Source organism: Eretmochelys imbricata, chromosome 8 (assembly GCF_965152235.1).
Source record: "Eretmochelys imbricata isolate rEreImb1 chromosome 8, rEreImb1.hap1, whole genome shotgun sequence".
NCBI lineage: Eukaryota > Metazoa > Chordata > Testudines > Cheloniidae > Eretmochelys > Eretmochelys imbricata.
The window spans coordinates 8461890-8480766 of record NC_135579.1 but is presented as its reverse complement, the minus strand read 5'-3'; the positions used below and the strand labels follow the sequence as shown (position 1 = coordinate 8480766).

General features: G+C 39.3%; 1 protein-coding gene across 1 annotated transcript in view; it reads right to left on the bottom strand.

The window, feature by feature from the left end:
- Positions 1–572: 572 nt before the first annotated feature.
- Positions 573–18877, bottom strand: part of ADAMTS2 (ADAM metallopeptidase with thrombospondin type 1 motif 2) — a 261507-nt gene continuing 243202 nt past the window's right edge. The window contains exons 17-22 of the mRNA XM_077823990.1: positions 17913–18072; positions 16222–16354; positions 9435–9642; positions 7997–8126; positions 6825–6914; positions 573–2285 (exon numbers count right to left, since the gene is read on the bottom strand). Coding sequence (XP_077680116.1) covers positions 1825–2285; positions 6825–6914; positions 7997–8126; positions 9435–9642; positions 16222–16354; positions 17913–18072 — 1182 coding nt within the window. The 3' untranslated portion in view covers positions 573–1824. The remainder of the gene's footprint in view (positions 2286–6824; positions 6915–7996; positions 8127–9434; positions 9643–16221; positions 16355–17912; positions 18073–18877) is intronic.

Sequence of the window (18877 nt, the reverse complement as noted above, 5' to 3'; positions counted from 1 at the left end):
TGCAATGGAAGCTAGGTGAGCCATTCACTCACAACATTTAAAAGTAGAAATGGGGGCCCCACCATGGACAACAGAAAGTAAGTTGGGGTTTTCCTTTTCAGTGAGGGCCTGGCTGCCAGGCTCAACATTGCATCACCAGCAACTAAGCTATGTAGCGTATGTCCAAACTAGCTCTGTAAATGAGACCACCACCTTGTATCTTCTTAATTCAAGATCAAAAATTTGAATTGAGAGCATTTTGCCACCTCTCAGTTGCCTTTTCTATGTGAACTGGCAGTGTCAAGGCAGCCCTAACCCCTGCATATCTTTTCTATGTGAAATGACTGTTTCAAAGAGACCTTATCCCCTGGAAAATATTAACAAGCTTGAGCAGACAAGGGAAAGTCAACCCACTAGGCAAGAGCAAAATTAATAAACCCCACAAACACACAGGTTTTAATTCCCTACTCATACAGTATTCCAATTGCAAAACCCATTGAAGTCAATGGGAGTCTTTCCACTGAGCTTAGTGGTCTTTGGCTCAAATGCTCAGTACCTACTGTACACATTAATTTATCCTGTAAGGTGGCTGGTAACATCCTTGCATTATATAGAGACATTTGAAAGCAGGCATGGCCTCGCCAAAAGGTACAAACAACCACGCTGAATATCTTCTACTTACGAGCCATCCAGAATGAGCTATGGAAAATGGTGAGGTTGCCCTCAGCTCTCAGAAGACATTACAGGGAAAGGAAGTACTCAAAGGGCTGTCAGGCTACTAAGCTCTAAGCACACTTGGTACTGTGTTTACATATAAGCATGATGAACAATGTTCACTTCTGCTGCAACAGAGCTGTCCTAAGGAAAGATTGATAACACAATGTGTTCCTTCAGAATGACATAACATTGTACCATGAAAAATGTTAACATACACAATTACACTTTCTTCATGAAGCACCAAAGAAAAGGAAAGGAAAGGAAAAGAGACTCCAGTCATTTTAAGTTAAACAGAGTGTTGATAAAAGGTAGACTGAAAAGAATGTCAACTAAAACCATTGGGGATATTGTATAACAGGAGTTTAAAGTCTATGAAATAAAGATACTCAAACAAAAGATTAGGACATTGTCAGTCTAAATTGTATAGGTCCAGTCAAATAGTAAATCATTTTTATAGATAAAAATGCTTTGAAATTATTTATGGGAACATGCAAACTACTGGTTATCAGTTCTGAACTTAGATTAAATATGTGGTGTACAAAGAATCTCAAATGTAAGGTTCCAGTTAAGAAAGGTAGGTAAGTGTAGCCATGAGAATAGTTCCATTTAAGGAAGGGGGACTACTTACATGTTTAAAGTCATGCATGTACTTAAATACCATCCTGAATCTGGGAGTAATTTATTGTATGGTTTGATGCAATACTTCTCTTGATCAACTGGTTATCACTATTAAAGGCATGTGTAGGTAACGGACTCTGTTCTCCTCCCTGTTGAATGCAACTCCCATTAGCATTCCCTAGGAGTTATGCAAGGCATTGAGGAGTGAAAAGAGCCCAAAATCCATAAACCGGCTGATCTGGGCTAGGTAATAGGTTTGTGTGGATTCAGTGAAATACTGTACTGATATTGCACTAGTACGTTATAGCACCCTGGAACCCTAGCCATCAGAACGTTTCAACGAGCGTTATGAAACAATCTTACATTCCTGTTTGTTTTAGGCTTTAGAATTTGGCATTTCTGCCATAGCACCGCTTTTTTCTTTCTCTAGTTTGTATGACATGGGCATTACGATGGTGGTGGTAACATCTCTATAAGAGAGAAAAATGTCGTCTGTGCCGTATTTCCATTTTAATGTAGCTTACTAATGGTCTCCCTCTTTCTTTTCTCAGCGATCAGCTCCTGAATTCTTTGGTTCTTTGTCCTTTCGTAATGCAGCCTCCTCCGTGGGATGAGGTTGTGCTGCGGTACTTCGTTGTCCAGCCCATCGATTTTATATGGCACGTCTACCGCATTAATTTCTGGGTGGTCCTCAGTTGCATTGGAATGGGTGACGTTTGAGTTGGAAACTAGAGGAGGACCAGCGGTAGCCTGCATGACAACCACCCCAGTAGGAGGAGTGAGAGTAGGCAGGAGATTCTCCTCAATGTTGTTCTTATTTAGGTTAGAATCAGTTACATTATTATCCTCTGTTATGTTGTTATACATATTACAGGACTTGCAACACAGCTTATTGTAACCAGGAATTGAACAGTAACGAGAGAGAACTTCCATGCGACAAAACATGGACTTGTCTCCTTGGCAACGTTCCCCTGAAAGAGAGAAAGAGGAAAGGTAAAAAATAGCACGTGGGGGAAGTCTTATCCTAGAAGAACATTTAAAGTTGTATCCTATAAAATCAGCAACAGATACACTCAGGCTTTGGCAATGGGGGTAGGGTTGGAAATACAAACTGGGCTGGGAATATGACAAATGGACCCTTTTAATTATAGCAGGTGTAACTGAGACCCTAAATCCTGACTCCATCAAACTCTAGGGTGATCAAAGCCAGATCTGAATTTTGCATGTTGGACCCATCTCTATGATAAATCCAAGCACCCCACACCTTTCCCTTATGCTATACTAACGCTAAGCTGTGGCAGTGACATGAGTTCACTGCATTGTCGTGAACTATAACAACCTTACTAATGCTATGTTGCTACTCCAGAATTCCACATTAAGCCCGCAAATAGCTTAAGTCACAAATTTTACTCAGGAGCTCTTTATTCCTTCACTCCTTTTATATGCTGTTATGCAGAGTAACAGTGACTTAATTAAAAATGAGGAGGAATTAAAGTGTAAAAAGCAACTAATCTCAGCCTTGGGTTTACTTCTATATGCCTATATCTGAGCTTCAAAAAGCTGTAGTCTTGGCTAAGGCTGTATATAGCTTCTAATTTAAAATAATTTATATGGAAGTCATTTCTTGCTCAGCTGTCTAGCTTTCAGTCTGAAAGTGGTGGCATCTCCTAAATGGTTATCTTGCCTACGAGAACTGTGAAGACTTTGGAGCAAACCTTTTCTGCCTTTAAGGAGGAACTTGGAATATGGTGAGCTTTTTACACAAGCGAGGTAGAACTGTGCTAACTGACATTAGTGACTGGGAGACTCACTGCAAATCCCTGACTTCTGTAAATCAGGGAATGAAGACACCTAATAAAGATTAAACCAGGATAATTAATAGATGTTAAGGCCAGAAGGGATTATTTAGATCATCTAGTCTGAATGAGTCACAATGAATGCACTGGGCCAGATCCTGGTATCAGTGAACTGCATGTGGCAAAGTTTAAGATTAGGGGGGTTAGCCATATTCTTCTTCTTAAGCATTTATCCAAGTCTAGTCTGAAACCACTAAAATCCTTGTCTCCCCCCCTCCCCCTGGGCAGACTGGCTGGGGTGCAATCTTTAATCAGTAGTTCTTAGCCAGTGGAAGCTAACAAGGCTGGGGCTTTCCACCTGTCTCCCTTTTACCCACAGAGGAGTCACTGCACGTCAGGGACAGCATGCTGTCTGTCCCCCCTGCATGGACACAGTTCTACAGGCTCTCTGTGTTCCGTTCACTACGCTAGTTGCAGTGCCCCAGTACCTCCTGGTTCTAGGCAAGACAACAAACAGAATTACATTAATTCGTGCCACCTAAATAAACCCAGACTGGGGGAACGTGCTGAGGAAGAGGGCAAGTTAGAACAACACTTTGAATGGTTAGTGACAAGTTATTTTCTCAGTAGCCACAATGCTGACTGTAACTTTATAAGCTCCAGGGCCGTCTTCTGCAGTAACCCACGAGCCACCTGTAGGTGAGAGTTCCTGCATTACCATGGGAACACAATCATACCTATTGACTAGTAATGATAACAGAAGTTGTTGTGAACTCTTATAGGACAAGGTGTATAATTTCAAATACTTGCCTTAATTCACAGTATACCTGATTGCAGAATATACATAAAGCCACATATGTTTAGCATTACTGATACCATACTTTGCCACCCTTTTATTTAAGCGCTCAGCAACATTTCAGCAAATTACAGCACCACGACAGATTCAGAAATATTATGTGAATTTAGAAAGCACAGGTGTCAGCTCTTCATTCATGCTCAGTTAAAAATATAGGGAGTTATAGTGTTTAATTGGCAAACATATCAGTCTAGCATATGCTAATAACTATTCCTCTTGCTTTGAAAAGCTAGAGTTGATTGACAAGACAAACTACTTGTCTTTAAACTAACCCCTTTATCCATTGATTATTGCATTTTCTATAGAAAAACAAAAATATGGTTCTTATTTCAATTTGTCAGTTTATTTTCAGATGATAAACTGAGACAACAACCAGAAGGAACTCCTTCTTGGAAATCTGAGAATAGTAATTGAGTTTTGGACAAATTTTCAAAGCGGCTTCAAGCCTGCAGATGCAATTTAGTGTGTGCAAGTTTTTGCATGCAAAACTTAACATGATCTATAAAACTTTCTTCATGCGTGAGGCCCCTTTGAACATTTTGCCCTATGTGGCTTTAGTACAAGCTTTTCCAAATATATAGTACCTGTTGAATTTTCTGCAAGCTAACATTTAAATTTAGGTTCAAAAGGCACAGCCATTCTCGTCTATATATTATAAGAGTCAGTAGATGCCTCTTTAGAAAAATGCCTTTTTTTTTTTTTTTAGCAAAAACATGAAGTGATCAAGCATAAAAATTACACGAGAATCAAATTCCAGTATCTGAAAAAGTTTAGCTTCATATTTTACATGAATAGATTTCCAAAACCTTGTAACTCATGAAGATCAAAATGAAATGTATATTATCTTTTCAAACCAAAATAGTCAGATGTGCTGAACTTTTATTTTATTTGCAGTATGCATGACAGACTGGCAGTATGACTTCAAATCATAAGAAGAAAAATAAGTCACTAAGAAAAAAATAAGTCAGTTTCAAAGTCACTTTGGTACACATTAAATTGGTCTAATAAAAATATTGGAAAGCAAAATGAATTGGCACATCTTTAATATTAATGTTCAATACATACAAAACACTAATAAAATATCCCTGATAAACCAAAGTGCATATAGACATAGTGCACAATGCCCAGATACCTTATTGCACCATTCTCTATAGCCACCCAGATCTTGAAACATCACTAAATATTTGTCTATTTAAGGTAACAGTCATGAATATATTTATACAGTTAAACACCAATTATTTTACATAACAGTATTCAGTGCCAGGGATGTGTCTTTGCTTTTTCACCTTGTCATGTAAATTATTAACATGTTTCCAGAAATTATCATATTAACAGCAAAATTTAAATATGTGATCACATGATAATGACAAGTTTGAAGTGCTACATTGCTGAAGAGCCAAAGATTTGGGAGTGCCACCTTTCTAAAGGATAGGATCAGTGGAATAAGGTAGCAATTTACTATATAACTCAAAGACTGGTGTTTAAAAATTTATATACTTCTACTATTACTTGATGTCACAAATGGTTTTATGCATAGTGAATTCTAAATCTTCCAACACAAACACATAAGGTGAAGCAACAATGGCAATTAAATTTTGAGACATTAAATAAATGACCTTTTCTTTATGAAATGTACACGGCCTGTGCAAATTAACCTTTGATTAAATTTACTTCCTTCCAATATTTTATCATTCAAGTAAAAATGCTGTTTATGAAGATTAACTCATGTTTCCAGTGTACTGTTTGTATTTAAAGCCGGATCTGGTACTTAATGCCATTACATTTAAACATTAAGGCATTTTTCTAAAATTTATTTTTTTTCCTATGCAAAAAAAAGCAATAAAAATTGAGGTAATTCTGTAGTTGTTCACACTGTTATGTTTGCCAGTTGACACATATATAGAACGTACACACACACACACACACACATACAATCATACCAATCAAGTCAAACATGCATATGGTGAAAAAAGACCAATGGATGTAATGATACTAAGTAGTTCAATGCTGAGCAACTTGAGACATCATAGTCAATGAAAATGTCATTGCCTCAACTATGTTTAAAAAAACACCACCACCAACAAACCTTTATAGCTTGGACCACTTACATTTAACAAAATGTAGGAAAAATATGCAAAACTCTGGCAAAATGGTATGCAGAAAAAAAGAACCTTGCAGCTTTTGAAAAGAAAATATTCAGAACAGGTAGGAGTTTGATGAAAGTGTACAGCACAATAGCAGCATTTAAAATATCAACAGAAATGGAGCTACTTGTAATAATAAGCTCTTCACAAAAACAAACAGTTATTAAATTAGGAATAGATTTGAGCAGCATGGGTAAGTAAGCAATGACACTGCAACGGAAAATGGAATGAATTCTTTCATCCAACAAACTACTCCAAAAGGAAAACTAGTGTGTTATGAGATTCAGAGCCTTTAGATAAAGGAGAACTTTAGCACTACAAGGTGTCATTATTGTGATGTGATCACATTCACAATAAGTTCTCAGTTTTGCTATCAAACTGAACGTCATGAACCGGTAAGCCTTTTTTCACCATCACCAACCAACAAGCAAACTGACCCCAGCTCCCTTTCACAGGAGTGCAACACACTGCAGAGATCCTACTTCACACATCCAACAACTCCAAGACCTCCGCCATCATTGGTGCACGAGCTCCAGAGAAGAAAGACACTGCGCACCAAGGGCCCAGTGCGGAAAAAAGATTCAGCCGAAGATTTAACTTGGTAAAGTCAAGGGAATTTTCCATATATAGAGAGGAAAAGAGCAAAAGGCAAAGTCCACATTTGATGTGGCATGCATTTAAGGGCAAAGGCAGAGTTATAAATGGGTCTTTTACTTGAAGATATTTTCTGGATGGGATAATCTCCATCTGGTCTTGACAGCCATTGTATCATGTAGGTTTTCTTTGATGGATCAGAAACATTTCCTGGAATAGAGGAAAAAATGTAAGCACAAAATGTATTAACATTAGTAGCTTTACTATGTCATAACTGGATCAAATTGAACTGGCTTGAGTGAAAAAAGTAGCAGCGAGAAAGACTAGAATGTTGTTAGGTTGGTATCTTTTAGAATAATTGAATAGTTGATGTCTTTTTTTCAATTTGCTATTAATTAATAATTTGCTCCCTGGGTTTGGAGTGTAATAGCAAACGTGGAAGGAAGACTGAAAAGCACCAGTTTCCAGTAGCAGTATTACCATGTACTGCAGTCTAAGGGTCATCACATTTGTGTTTAACAGCTGCACTCTTTAGGATCTTTCATGTGGTACATGTAAGTGATACTCTTCTTAAGTCAACAGGCTAACTCCAAGGCCATATTTCTACTTAGCAAAACATCAGTACTATTGAGAACAACAATTATTAAATAATAATAAAGTGTAAAATGATACAATTTTATCATTTTTAAATGACCTCACAGGCAACATTTGCAAATGGCAAAAAAGCCAGTGAGGACAGGAACAAGCTCAGTGGACACAAATATGTGATACCTTGTTTGATGTTTCAAGGCTAACTCCTAAAGATGACCTGTCGTGACAGAAGTGACAGGAAGAGAGCAACAGCCCTGAAATGTCATTGGTGGGGAGATGGAGCAAGAAGAGGCCCACTTCCACATATTGCTGCTTTTAATGGGTACCGCCCCACCACACTCTGGCCAATCCCAAGACTTCTCACAATCACTGGCACTGAGCAGCAGCAGTTCCCATAATTCCACCTTAGTGTTCTCTGGGCTTCTGGCCTGCAATATCGTAGCAACTGGGTTGGCTAGTGTCCCATATCACTGCGAAATAATTAGGCATAGAAAGTATGCTAGCCACACAAACCACTTACAGGTCCACAATCTCATTGACATTCGAAACCCCTAACACACTTTGCTGAATACAAATTAATCTCTTGCATGAATGTGAATTCAGTTAAGGAGGGCTTCACTGCTTAACCACATTTAATTGAAATAATATTTTCAAAATTAGCAAAACATGCCAGTCACAAGAACAAAGAGCACAGTGCTTACTGGGGCATAGAGATAGTCTGCAGATCCTCATTGTTTCCGGTTTGTCTTCTGTACAATAGCCACTAGCATTGTCTCTCGTCCTGCACAAAACCTGCCGTTCCTGTGTGCCGTTACCACAAGTTACAGAGCACTGGGGAGAAAATGCACAAATTAGGCCTTGATTCATCTTTTGCACATGATTTATTAGGAATTCTTTTTGTCTTGGACCACAGTCCAGCTATGTAATGGTACATAATTTGACCTGACCACAATTATCACATTCATACTACAAGAGCATTCATAAACCCCTCCAACCCTGGTGAGAGCCCACTGTGAAAACACAATCCCTCCTTAGAAGAGCTCAAAGTCCAAGCAGCATATGAATAAGACTATATGCATCTAGTCACTGCACTTATCCTGAACTGTATTGCTTACAGTTCTTATGAAAGCCACGAAGAAAAAAACAATCCTATGGCTCCTATTGGTATAGCAGAGATATAAAATCGAATGTTGTACCTACAGATACAGCTATACTTTGTAAATTGCTTCATAGAGAACCACCATGAAAGATAATTTTGATGTATGGTATCTTTTCAATTTGAGTAGATTGACATGTAATGCCACTACATTGCACTTGCATCTCTCCTTCCAGCTGATGAGCTCAGAGCACTTTACAAACATGAATAGATCAAGCCTTGCAGCGCTCCTGGGAAGTTGGTAAATACTTTACACCTGGGGAAACCGAGTACAATGAGGGTAAGTGCACACTTACAAAGTTGCACACTATGTTAGTGGAAGAGTCAGGAACAGAGAGCTTAAAATTCCCGACTCCTGGTACTTTGCTAGAACCATTGGCTCTGCTTTGTACCTAACACCTCTGTATGGAAAAAGTAGCACTGGAAGAACAACCAGCCTGCAATCCCTTTTACTCAATACTTGTAACCTTCCCTCATAATGCCTTTTCTTTGTCAAAGATGCCCAATGCCCATTTAATTGCAATAAGGTTAGGTGCCTAACTCCCTTAGGCACTTCTAAAAAACCCAGCCATGTCCCTAAAGGACTTTAGGGAAAAAAGAAAAAGGCATGACACCAATCTACTGTATTATTTTTCTCCGAGCAGTGTCATTTGGTGAAATAGTTGAAGAAACAAACAGAAGAGAAATGCTGGAGGCGCCACTTCCTTTCTTTCTGAAACTGCAACTCAGACCAGAAAGATCTGGCTCATGGGAGCCAAATCAAACAGCATTACTTCTGGTCATACTGCCATTACCCCCACCTATACTCACTTCTATGCTGAATTAGCCCTGGTGGATACAGTGTGTTCTACATTGGTAAGCAGAAGTTTTCCAGTCAGTGCAGTAGCAGGACAGGACAGGACAACTTGCTGAAGACTCCCCCTTCCCTGCTTTATAAAATATATGAAAAATATGATTGATAATTACTTATGATCATTATCTACCTGTGACCAGGGTCCTATCCTCCACTGTGCAGGACAAAGTTCTCGATTGCAAGACCTTCGGCCTTCTGGACGATCATTGTTGCAATATTTGGTATGAACAGAACGATTTGTATTGTCATGCAGGGGTTGGATACATCGTACAGAACGTACTTGATATCCTGTTTTTCCACAGCTTTTGCTGCAGGGCTCCCAATCTCCTGTAACCCATCTGGTTAATGAAAAACAGGACATGTGAGGTAAAAGTCCCTCTCTCATACGTTAGTCATGTAAAAAATATTTATTGAACTATAATTCTTAAATTTCAGGATTAGCAGTATGTTGATCTTGATCCCAATCTAGTAAATGAAAGAGGATAAATAAAAATTACTAAATGTTCTGGGAGGGCTGAATTAGCCACAGCACTGAAGCTGACAGTAAGTGGCTAAATGTATCCAAGCAGTGTCTTCTGCACTGGAAAGAGTGCAATATGGGTCCTTTGGTCTCTGTTTGTGGTAGCACTTATGGTTATTGTAATTAGGATTGATTTAGTGTGTCTTACCATTCCAAGCAAGCTACTGACAAGAAGGAATTTAGTCGATCAACTTAATATTTTAGATTCAGCAGCAGTTAATACTGTGGCAGGTTTGTATCATAAAGGATCTTGAAGAAATATCAGATAAAACTGAACTTTGCATATAGGGGAAGGTGGAAGAATTCTAAATCTCTTGGCTAAATCTTGCCAGACGTGTCTCAGGTTATAAAAAGAAAAGGGAACACACAAAAATACATTTTTGAGAATTTCAGAATTTTTTTGCACTGGCATAATACAAAATGTGGAGTTCCACAACCAAATTTCTTACATGATTAGTTCTTTAATAAGGGGAAATCAATGCTATTTTTCAGAATAGACAGTGAAAAACTGTGCAAGTCCAGAGCATTAATGTAAAATTTCATCCGCTGAAGGGTTATTTTTGTTGTCTAGAGGTTCCGTACCACCATTTTGAATTCAGTGCTCTCTATCATTGACAAAACTGTATCCAATTTGTGTTTTTTATCACCATATGTGCAGCTGGCAAAAGAGGTGTTTTGTCTTTAATATTAAAGATGTAAAGCAGGTTGGGGACAAACATTTATGAAACCATTTCAAAGCTTGTAGCTTCCTACTCCTATTGAGTCCCTCCCTACATTCATCTCACAATGACTTGCTTTCTTTTCAACTTTTTACTGTGCACAGGCTTATTAAATTCTTGTAAGTAGATGGCAGCTCAGCTACAATTCTACTGTAGTTCAAAGCATAACAGCCAGAGGCATGAAACCCATTATAATGAAGGTCACATCTCTTCCTACCATGCTTCAGTATTGTATCATGTGAGTTCAGCTGGGGCACCGGTGTAGTAATGCTTTCTAACTGTGGCACAATTAGAGGTTCTTTATTTCTGAGATGAAGGTGTCAATATTACTTCATTTCATTTATTTTGGTTATAAGCTGGGGTCCTTTAAGGACTGCATGTAAAAGGGCTGAGATCTGCAAAGGAGACTGAAGGAGTTAGATATCCAATTTGCATTGATTTCCAATAGTATGTGGGCACCTAACACTTTTAGGCTCCTTTTGAGACCCTTACAATAAATTCTGTTTATCTTTAGAAAGAATAGACCAAACACATGAATCACTGATATGGCTAGGAAAAGAAAAAGGAAAATGTTTTTTCCCCCCATAGAGTTATCTCAGCATGAATATTTCCACTTAACTTCTCTTTCTTTGGAATTCTCTAATGAGGCCCCTCCTCATTCCAGGCCCATGTTTGGTGCACTCTCTAGATACCTATTATGGATTTACTATTTCAAAAGTTAAAAAACAAACAAAACCCACCAGTCCTAAGATAAAGTAGTATTAAGCGGTTGTATGCAGTGTTGTAGCCTTGTCAGGCCCAAGATATTAGAAAGAGAGGGTGGGCGAGGTAATATCTTTTAGTGGACCAGCTCCTGTTGGTGAGAGAGAGCTCTGTGTGGTTCAAAAGTTTCTCTCCCTCACCAACAGAGGTTGGTCCACTAAAAGATCTGACCTCATCCACCTTTTCCCTCTAGTATTAAATGGTAACATTTTCAAAAGCACCTAAATACCTTTGGAATTCCAGCCCAATTTTTAAAACAGCTTAAGCGACTTAGGAAGCTAAGTCCCATTGACTTTTATTCACTGTTATATTGACATTCAGTGGGACTTAGTACTCGATTTACAAAGCTGTTTAGGAGCCTAAAGATACAGGTACCCAATAGGATTTACAAAACTGCATAAGCAGGTTAGGGGCCTAACTCCCAATGAAAGCCAAAGGGAATAAGGTGCCTGTCAAATCTCACTAGGCACCACTCTGCCTCTTTTGGCATCTCCTAAGCAGCTTTGTAAAATCTGGCCCTTGGGGTCCTAAGTCAGTCAGATGCTTTTGAAAATTTCACCCAAAATCTACAACAAGTTTCTCAAGTTTAGTGCAATTAGTTAGGTGAACCAGAAGTCAGAAAGACTTAATTATTGGTGTGCGAATGTTTCCAAAGATAAGCAATCCCATCTACATGTATAACATAATAATTCCTTGTTAGATCCTTGGATACCAACCTTAGCGGACCTGTCTTTTGCCGATACTCTGAACTGAAAAGAACAATTTTCCGGCAGCTTCCCTAACAGTAGTTATTTGTAAACCTCTAATGAGGCTACTTCTACACTACAGCTGGGATTGATGCTCTGAGATCGATCCACCGATGGCAGATTTAGCAGGTCTAGTGAAGACCTGCCAAATTGACAGCAGATCACTCTCTAGTTGACCCCTGTACTCTACCCCCAACAAAAAGAGGAAGGTAAGTCAAAGGGAGAGTTTCTTCCGTCGACCCTCCGCAGTGTAGACCCCGCGGTAACTTGACCTAAGGTACGTCTACTCCAGATATGTTATTCATGTAGCTGGAGTTGCGTAGCGTATGTCGACTTACCGTGGTAGTGTAGACATAGCCTAAATAATTCATGCTGAAACCAACAGGGAAATAAACAACTAAAACAATTGTTGATAGCAGAGGATGGGGTTATAGCAGTAATTCTTACAGATGAGTTTACTCAGAGAGGGTGACAGTTCAACCAACCACCTAGAAGAACCATGAAAAATATAGACTCATTTTCCGGAAGACTGAAAGCCAGAACTGAGCTGTTTGTCAAGTAATTTTGAAGACTTCAAAGCAATATATCCAGTCTCTCTTAGGAGCAACATTAAAGGCCTCCTAAATCCCTGCAGTAATATTTTAAAGAACAGACTACTAACCACTAAGCATCTTGTATTGTTCAGCATTCAGTACTGTACAGAATATGTAGACAGTATGATTACACTGGGATGCTCAAACTGAGACTCTTGTAGGTATACATTCCCTTTTTGATGAAGATGCACACATCCCATTAGTGCTAACAGAAGTTGTGTGCATAACCAAGAGGAGAATAATATGTCACTTTCATTTTTCTTTTCTATGTGGTCCTTGTTACAACAGCTGTTTCTCTTTGGAAAACTGTCTCTAATAGAATCTAAATTAGAGGTGTTGTGGTCAGAACACACTAACGCCTCACGTCCCTTTTCTCCTCCCAGTCGGGATTGCGTGGAGGGGTGGGGTGAAGCAGTAAACTGCTGAAGGCCACAAAGGAGGCAGAGGAGTATCTGGGGAAACTATTAGATTGTGGCAGAAAATAAAAGGGAGCCTCAAAAAGTTCAGCCTCATTTTGGGGACTTCCTTGATCCATCTCTGTTGGAGCCAGAGCTTATCCATTTTTAAATACCATCTCCCCACAGCATTAGACACCAAGAATGTTGCAAAGGGGAAGTGCTTTCTGTCTGCAGTGGAAGCTGTTGCGGTGTATTTGATGCTTAGCCACAGAGCAGATGAAATTTAGTTTTGCTGATGATGTGTAGGGCTGTTGTAGCCATGTTGGTCCCAGGATATTTTCTGACAATGTAGTATTTGTAATACAGTTTTCACAGAACTCTTAGCTCATTCTTATCAGTAGTGAGGTTCACCTTCTTTCACAATGGCAGAAGACAATGTTGCCACCATACCACTAAGCTCCATAATGTTCTGTGAAGATCTGATAAGGGTCTCTTGAAATAAATCAGTAAATCCCTTTGATGGCAATTTAGGAAATAGTGCTTTAAAAATCAGTATTACAGCCTAGCTGATCGGGGGACATTTAGCTATAGATGTACAGAAATAACCATTTCCTTGGTGATCGTCAAAGTGGCTGACTTCAGTTAACTGACTGATGATAACATGAGAAGAGCTGTGAGGCCCAGGGAGGACAGAGAAATAATACACAGGGACCAAGAGAGATTAGAAACATGGGAAGAAAATAAAGTGAAATTCATCTTGGAAAAACACAAGCAAATACAACTGGGGAAAATAACCCCAAACACAAATACCCAATGAGAGGGGAGAACTGGGGAGCAGCAACGCTGATCTATCTACAGATGAAACAGAAAAGCAAATTAGACATCAGATAAAATTTTCAGAAGTACCTCAGGCACCTATGTCCCATTTTGAAGAGTAGTTAAGGTACTTAGTAGTGTAAATGTTATTGAAAGTCAATGTGACTTAGGAGCTGAAGTCCCATTTTCCCCCAAAATGACTTAGGAGCTTAAGTCATCTTGCAGGGTCCGAGAGCCTGGGCTCCAGCCCTAGCCCAGAAGTCTCCCCAGCAATGAAACACCCCATAGCCTGAGCGCCGGGAGCCCAAGTCAGCTGGCATAGCCAGCCACAGGTTTTCCTTTGCCGTGTAGACATACACTTAGGCACATTTGAAAATTTTACCCATGTTTTGCAATGTGGTATGGCTGAAAACTCCTCCATGACTGCCCCTAGAACACTGTATTACATTCTGGGCACAATTTTGCAAGAACTAGAGTGACAAAGTGGAAGGAGTGAGGGACTGGAGGATATTTACGAGGAATACTGAAAGGTGGGCTAAGTGATGACAAAGTGGGTGTACATGATCACAGTCTACAAACATTTAAGGGATGGAGAAACCAAGAAGAGGGGATATTATTTAGTGTGGTACATGCAGGTACAATTGGCATAAACTAAATATAAATATACACTGAAAAATGCCCTGAGTTTGAGATGTGTTAGGCAGTGGAAGAGTTCCACAACGGAGCTGATGGAAAGATCATTACTTGGGACATTTAAAGTTTGTACAAAGCACTAGAAAAGGTGGTGTAGGGAATAATCCTGCATTGACCAGGAGATCGACTCATACGTCTCTTCTGGTTTTAACCTCTGATTTTATGAAATTACACAGTAGAGGAGTAAGGCTACAAGATCACTTATAGGAAAAGGATTTCTGGGACAATTCAGTTGCAATGATCCTCCATTGATTGTGAGAGAGCAGCATCTTACAGTTTTATTCTGTCAGTCTCAGTGCTAAGGAGTCCAATCAAAATCTGCCTCACTTATGAACAAGAAGGAAAAGACCATCTGAAAGTGGGGAAGGTTGAAAGGAAAATATTCGGTGGGGAAAGGCCTAAAATGTTGGTTGAATCCAGGCCCCATTTAGGATTAAAGCCACCTTCTAGGTGAGAACGAAGTTACTAGTTTAACTAGAGAGGGGGCCCAAACCAAAACCCTGGATCAGAGAATATTGAAACATTGGAGGTTTAGAACCAAGATCCTGATATGAATTTTGTAGCTGGCTAATACCTCTATACTGGGCTGACCCAAAACTCCAGATCCAAGCACCCTTAAATTTGGGGTCTTTGAAATCCGTATCTGAATTTTGTGGCTCATGTGCAAGTGTAATTTAATTTTACTTTCATTTATAGTTTTACTACCTGGAAAGGAGCTTATAACTGAGTAATAGAAGATTGTAGCTTTATGCAGAGAGTTCTAATTATGGTCATTAAGTCACTGTTGGTAAATAAACTTGTTAAACCCTGATCTTTGTTGTGCTGATGGGGCACAGTTATTTGGCTTCTCCTTCTCTGATGTTTGTCTTTGGAAGGGAGTTACAAAATATTGGCTGGTATTGTCTAGTTATTCATCACACGCACTGGAATTTAGACTTGGTTGCCAGAGATAAAAGCTGTAGATCAACTTACTCCTTACTTGTTGCGGTAGCAACAGGGGAAATATGTGAGTCCTACATGTGACAGGGTTAACTTGCTGCCAGTCAAAAAAGCACCTGTAAAATGTGAATAAATACATCCGTAATAACTGACTATATACAACAAGGAAGCACAAATAATAACCTCTTAAAATGTTGTCCTGGGGTATCCATGGAAATCAACATAAATGTTTCAGCAAAAACTTGCATGAGCCAAACCATTCCCCTCCCTGACCTTTGCAGCTTTAAAAATATGCTGTGGGTTTTATTGGTGTTTGTATTAGAAGTGTATGACACTTGTTCTCTTAAATAACACTCTATATGCTTGCTTTTATATAGTTAAATTCACACTCTGTAAAATCAATTTATATTACTTCATTTCTGGTCCATTGAATACAAGTGTCTGGATCAAGAAATGGGTATTTTTCTGACCCAACCTATCTCAGAATCAGCGGGAACGGTCATTCCCAGAAACAGTGTTTCTGCAAGCAACACTTTAGCAATGATATTGTGTCATTGCATAACACTATCTAGGCAATGATGTAAAATGACGGAGAAGGGCTCCTAATCTAAAACAGCCATGTGTAAGGGTAGTAAGGTATATGGGGATAGCTGAAAGCACTTTGTTCCAGTTAACCATTGGCATTAACTGGACATGGGCTAATACCAATTCTAAGGGACAGCAAAGCTTACATTGGTTGGGAACATTCCTGCAGATTGCACACTCTGCGAATAGGCTTTGGCTTTTGGATCGTCTCGCAGTATCTCCGATGAACCATCTTGTGGTCTGTCTTCCTCCGGCAACCATATTTCGTAAACTGATAACCTTAAGAAAGATACTTCTTTTATCTTCAGCATTTACAATACTTACACACAACTCAGATTGTACTTGTCCATGAAGTGGCTAATAGTGTATTTTGAACAGTAGGTGACCATTCTACAGGATTGTAGATTGCACCTGGTTAGCATTTACTCTGCTCATTACAAGCAGCTAACTGTCTAGCACCCAGAACTACTAGTCCTCTTTGTCTTCTCACAACGAAGCTATAATCATAATAAATAACTGACTCTTCTGGAAGTGTGCAGAGAAGAGCAATAAAAATAATTATGTGTCTGGAACAGGTTCCATATGAGAACAGATTAAAAAAACACAGACTGCTCAGCTTAGAAAAGAGACGACTAAGGGAGGATATAGATAGAGGTCAATAAAATCATGAATGGTGTGAAGAAAGTGAATAGGGAAGTGTTATTTATCCCTTCACATAACACAAGAACTAGGCATCTTCCAATGACATTAATAGGCAGAAGGTTTAAAACCAACATAAAGAAGTACTTCTTCACACAACACAGAGTCAATCTGTGGAACTCATTGCCAAGGGATGTTGTGAAGGCCAGAAGTATAACCAGGTTTAAATAGACTTAGATAAGCTCATTGAGGATAGGTCTATAATTGGCTGATAACCAAGATGGTCAAGGACTCAATCCCATGCTCTGGGTGTCCCTAAAACCCCAACTGCCAGAAGCTGGGACTAGATGACAGGGGATGATCACTTGATAAATTGTCCTGTTCTGTTAATTCCCTCTGAAGCATCTGGCACTGGTGACTGTCAGAGACAGGATACTGGGCTAGATGGACCTTTTGTCTGACCCAGAATGACCGTTTTTATGTTCTTAAAGGGGCACCTCTTGGCATTACAAGGGTAAAAGTTTCATCAGTGTCCTCTAAATTTGCACACCTAAAAGAGCAGCCACACAGCACAGCAGCTGAAACCTCCTCTCCAGGCAGCACTGTCACCAGCATTAATCAGGATCAGGGTCTAGTACTCACTGATCCTTAAGCTGGAGGCTAAGATCACTGGACACAAAGGATTCGGGATTCATCTGCCAATGGGTGTGATTTTGTTATGTGCTTGAAGCTTTGATATGCTAGTTTTCATCAGCACACAGCCAACTCGTATATAATTGGTACAATTTCTCAGTAACAGACAGGGACAAAGACAGAAACTGTCATACCAGATGCGACCAAAGGTCCATCTTAGCCAGATATCCTGTCTCTAGGAGCAGTAAGGGATGCTCCAGACTGTTTTGGACAATGGGCAGTTATGGGATAAGCTGCTCTAAGAGGAAGCTTGTTCTTAACCCTATGCTTGCATTCAGCTTGTATCGTGAAGCACAGTGGTTAATATTCCTTACACATTTTTTCTAGTTGAATGCAAATATGGATGTTCTTATTCTTTATTTGTCTAAACCTTTATTTAAATAAAATCCTGCTAAGCTCTTGGCCTTATTACTCTCTTGTGGCAATGAATTCAGCAGATTAATTGTGCTGTGTAAAAAATAAAAAAGGCATTTCCTTTCATCAGTTTTAAATGTGTTCATTTTACCTCCTCCACAGGGTTTTGAACACTGGGACCATTTTTTCAGAGCCCATTCATGTGTTACTGAATCATCTTCCAAAACATTGTTGTTATCTACATTTAAGGAGTCTTCATGGATCATGTATTTGTAAGTCAAAGAAATCTTGGCACCACCATGAGGAATCACCTAGTCAGGAAACAAGACCAAAAAAAACCTTTAAAAAGTTTATATCAATCTTACAATGACAATCATAGAATCATAGAATCATAGAATATCAGGGTTGGAAGGGACCCCTGAAGGTCATCTAGTCCAACCCCCTGCTCGAAGCAGGACCAATTCCCAGTTAAATCATCCCAGCCAGGGCTTTGTCAAGCCTGACCTTAAAAACTTCCAAGGAAGGAGATTCCACCACCTCCCTAGGCAACGCATTCCAGTGTTTCACCACCCTCTTAGTGAAAAAGTTTTTCCTAATATCCAATCTAAACCTCCCCCACTGCAACTTGAGGCCATTACTCCTCGTTCTGTCATCTGCTACCATTGAGAACAGTCTAGAGCCATCCTCTTTGGAACCCCCTTTCAGGTAGTTGAAAGCAGCTATCAAATCCCCCCTCATTCTTCTCTTCTGCAGGCTAAACAATCCCAGCTCCCTCAGCCTCTCCTCATAAGTCATGTGTTCTAGACCCCTAATCATTTTTGTTGCCCTTATATCTGTGTCAATCATGACACAGATATAAAAATGTTCCCCAAGAGATTTAAATGTTTTAACTCCATTAGAGCTGTTCTTGCTATCAAGTATCTCTTTATCATTGGAACATAGGGATTCTTATACTGCACATTTAAATAGGCCGTCACTGCTTTGGATTGATTTTTCTTGCCAGTGTTGCATTGACTTGAAAGCACTAAATTTTTCCATATCCTATTCTAAAGGAGAGAAACATTAGGGTACAATGATAATGGTGACTGCTAAAAACAAAGATAAATTAAAATACAA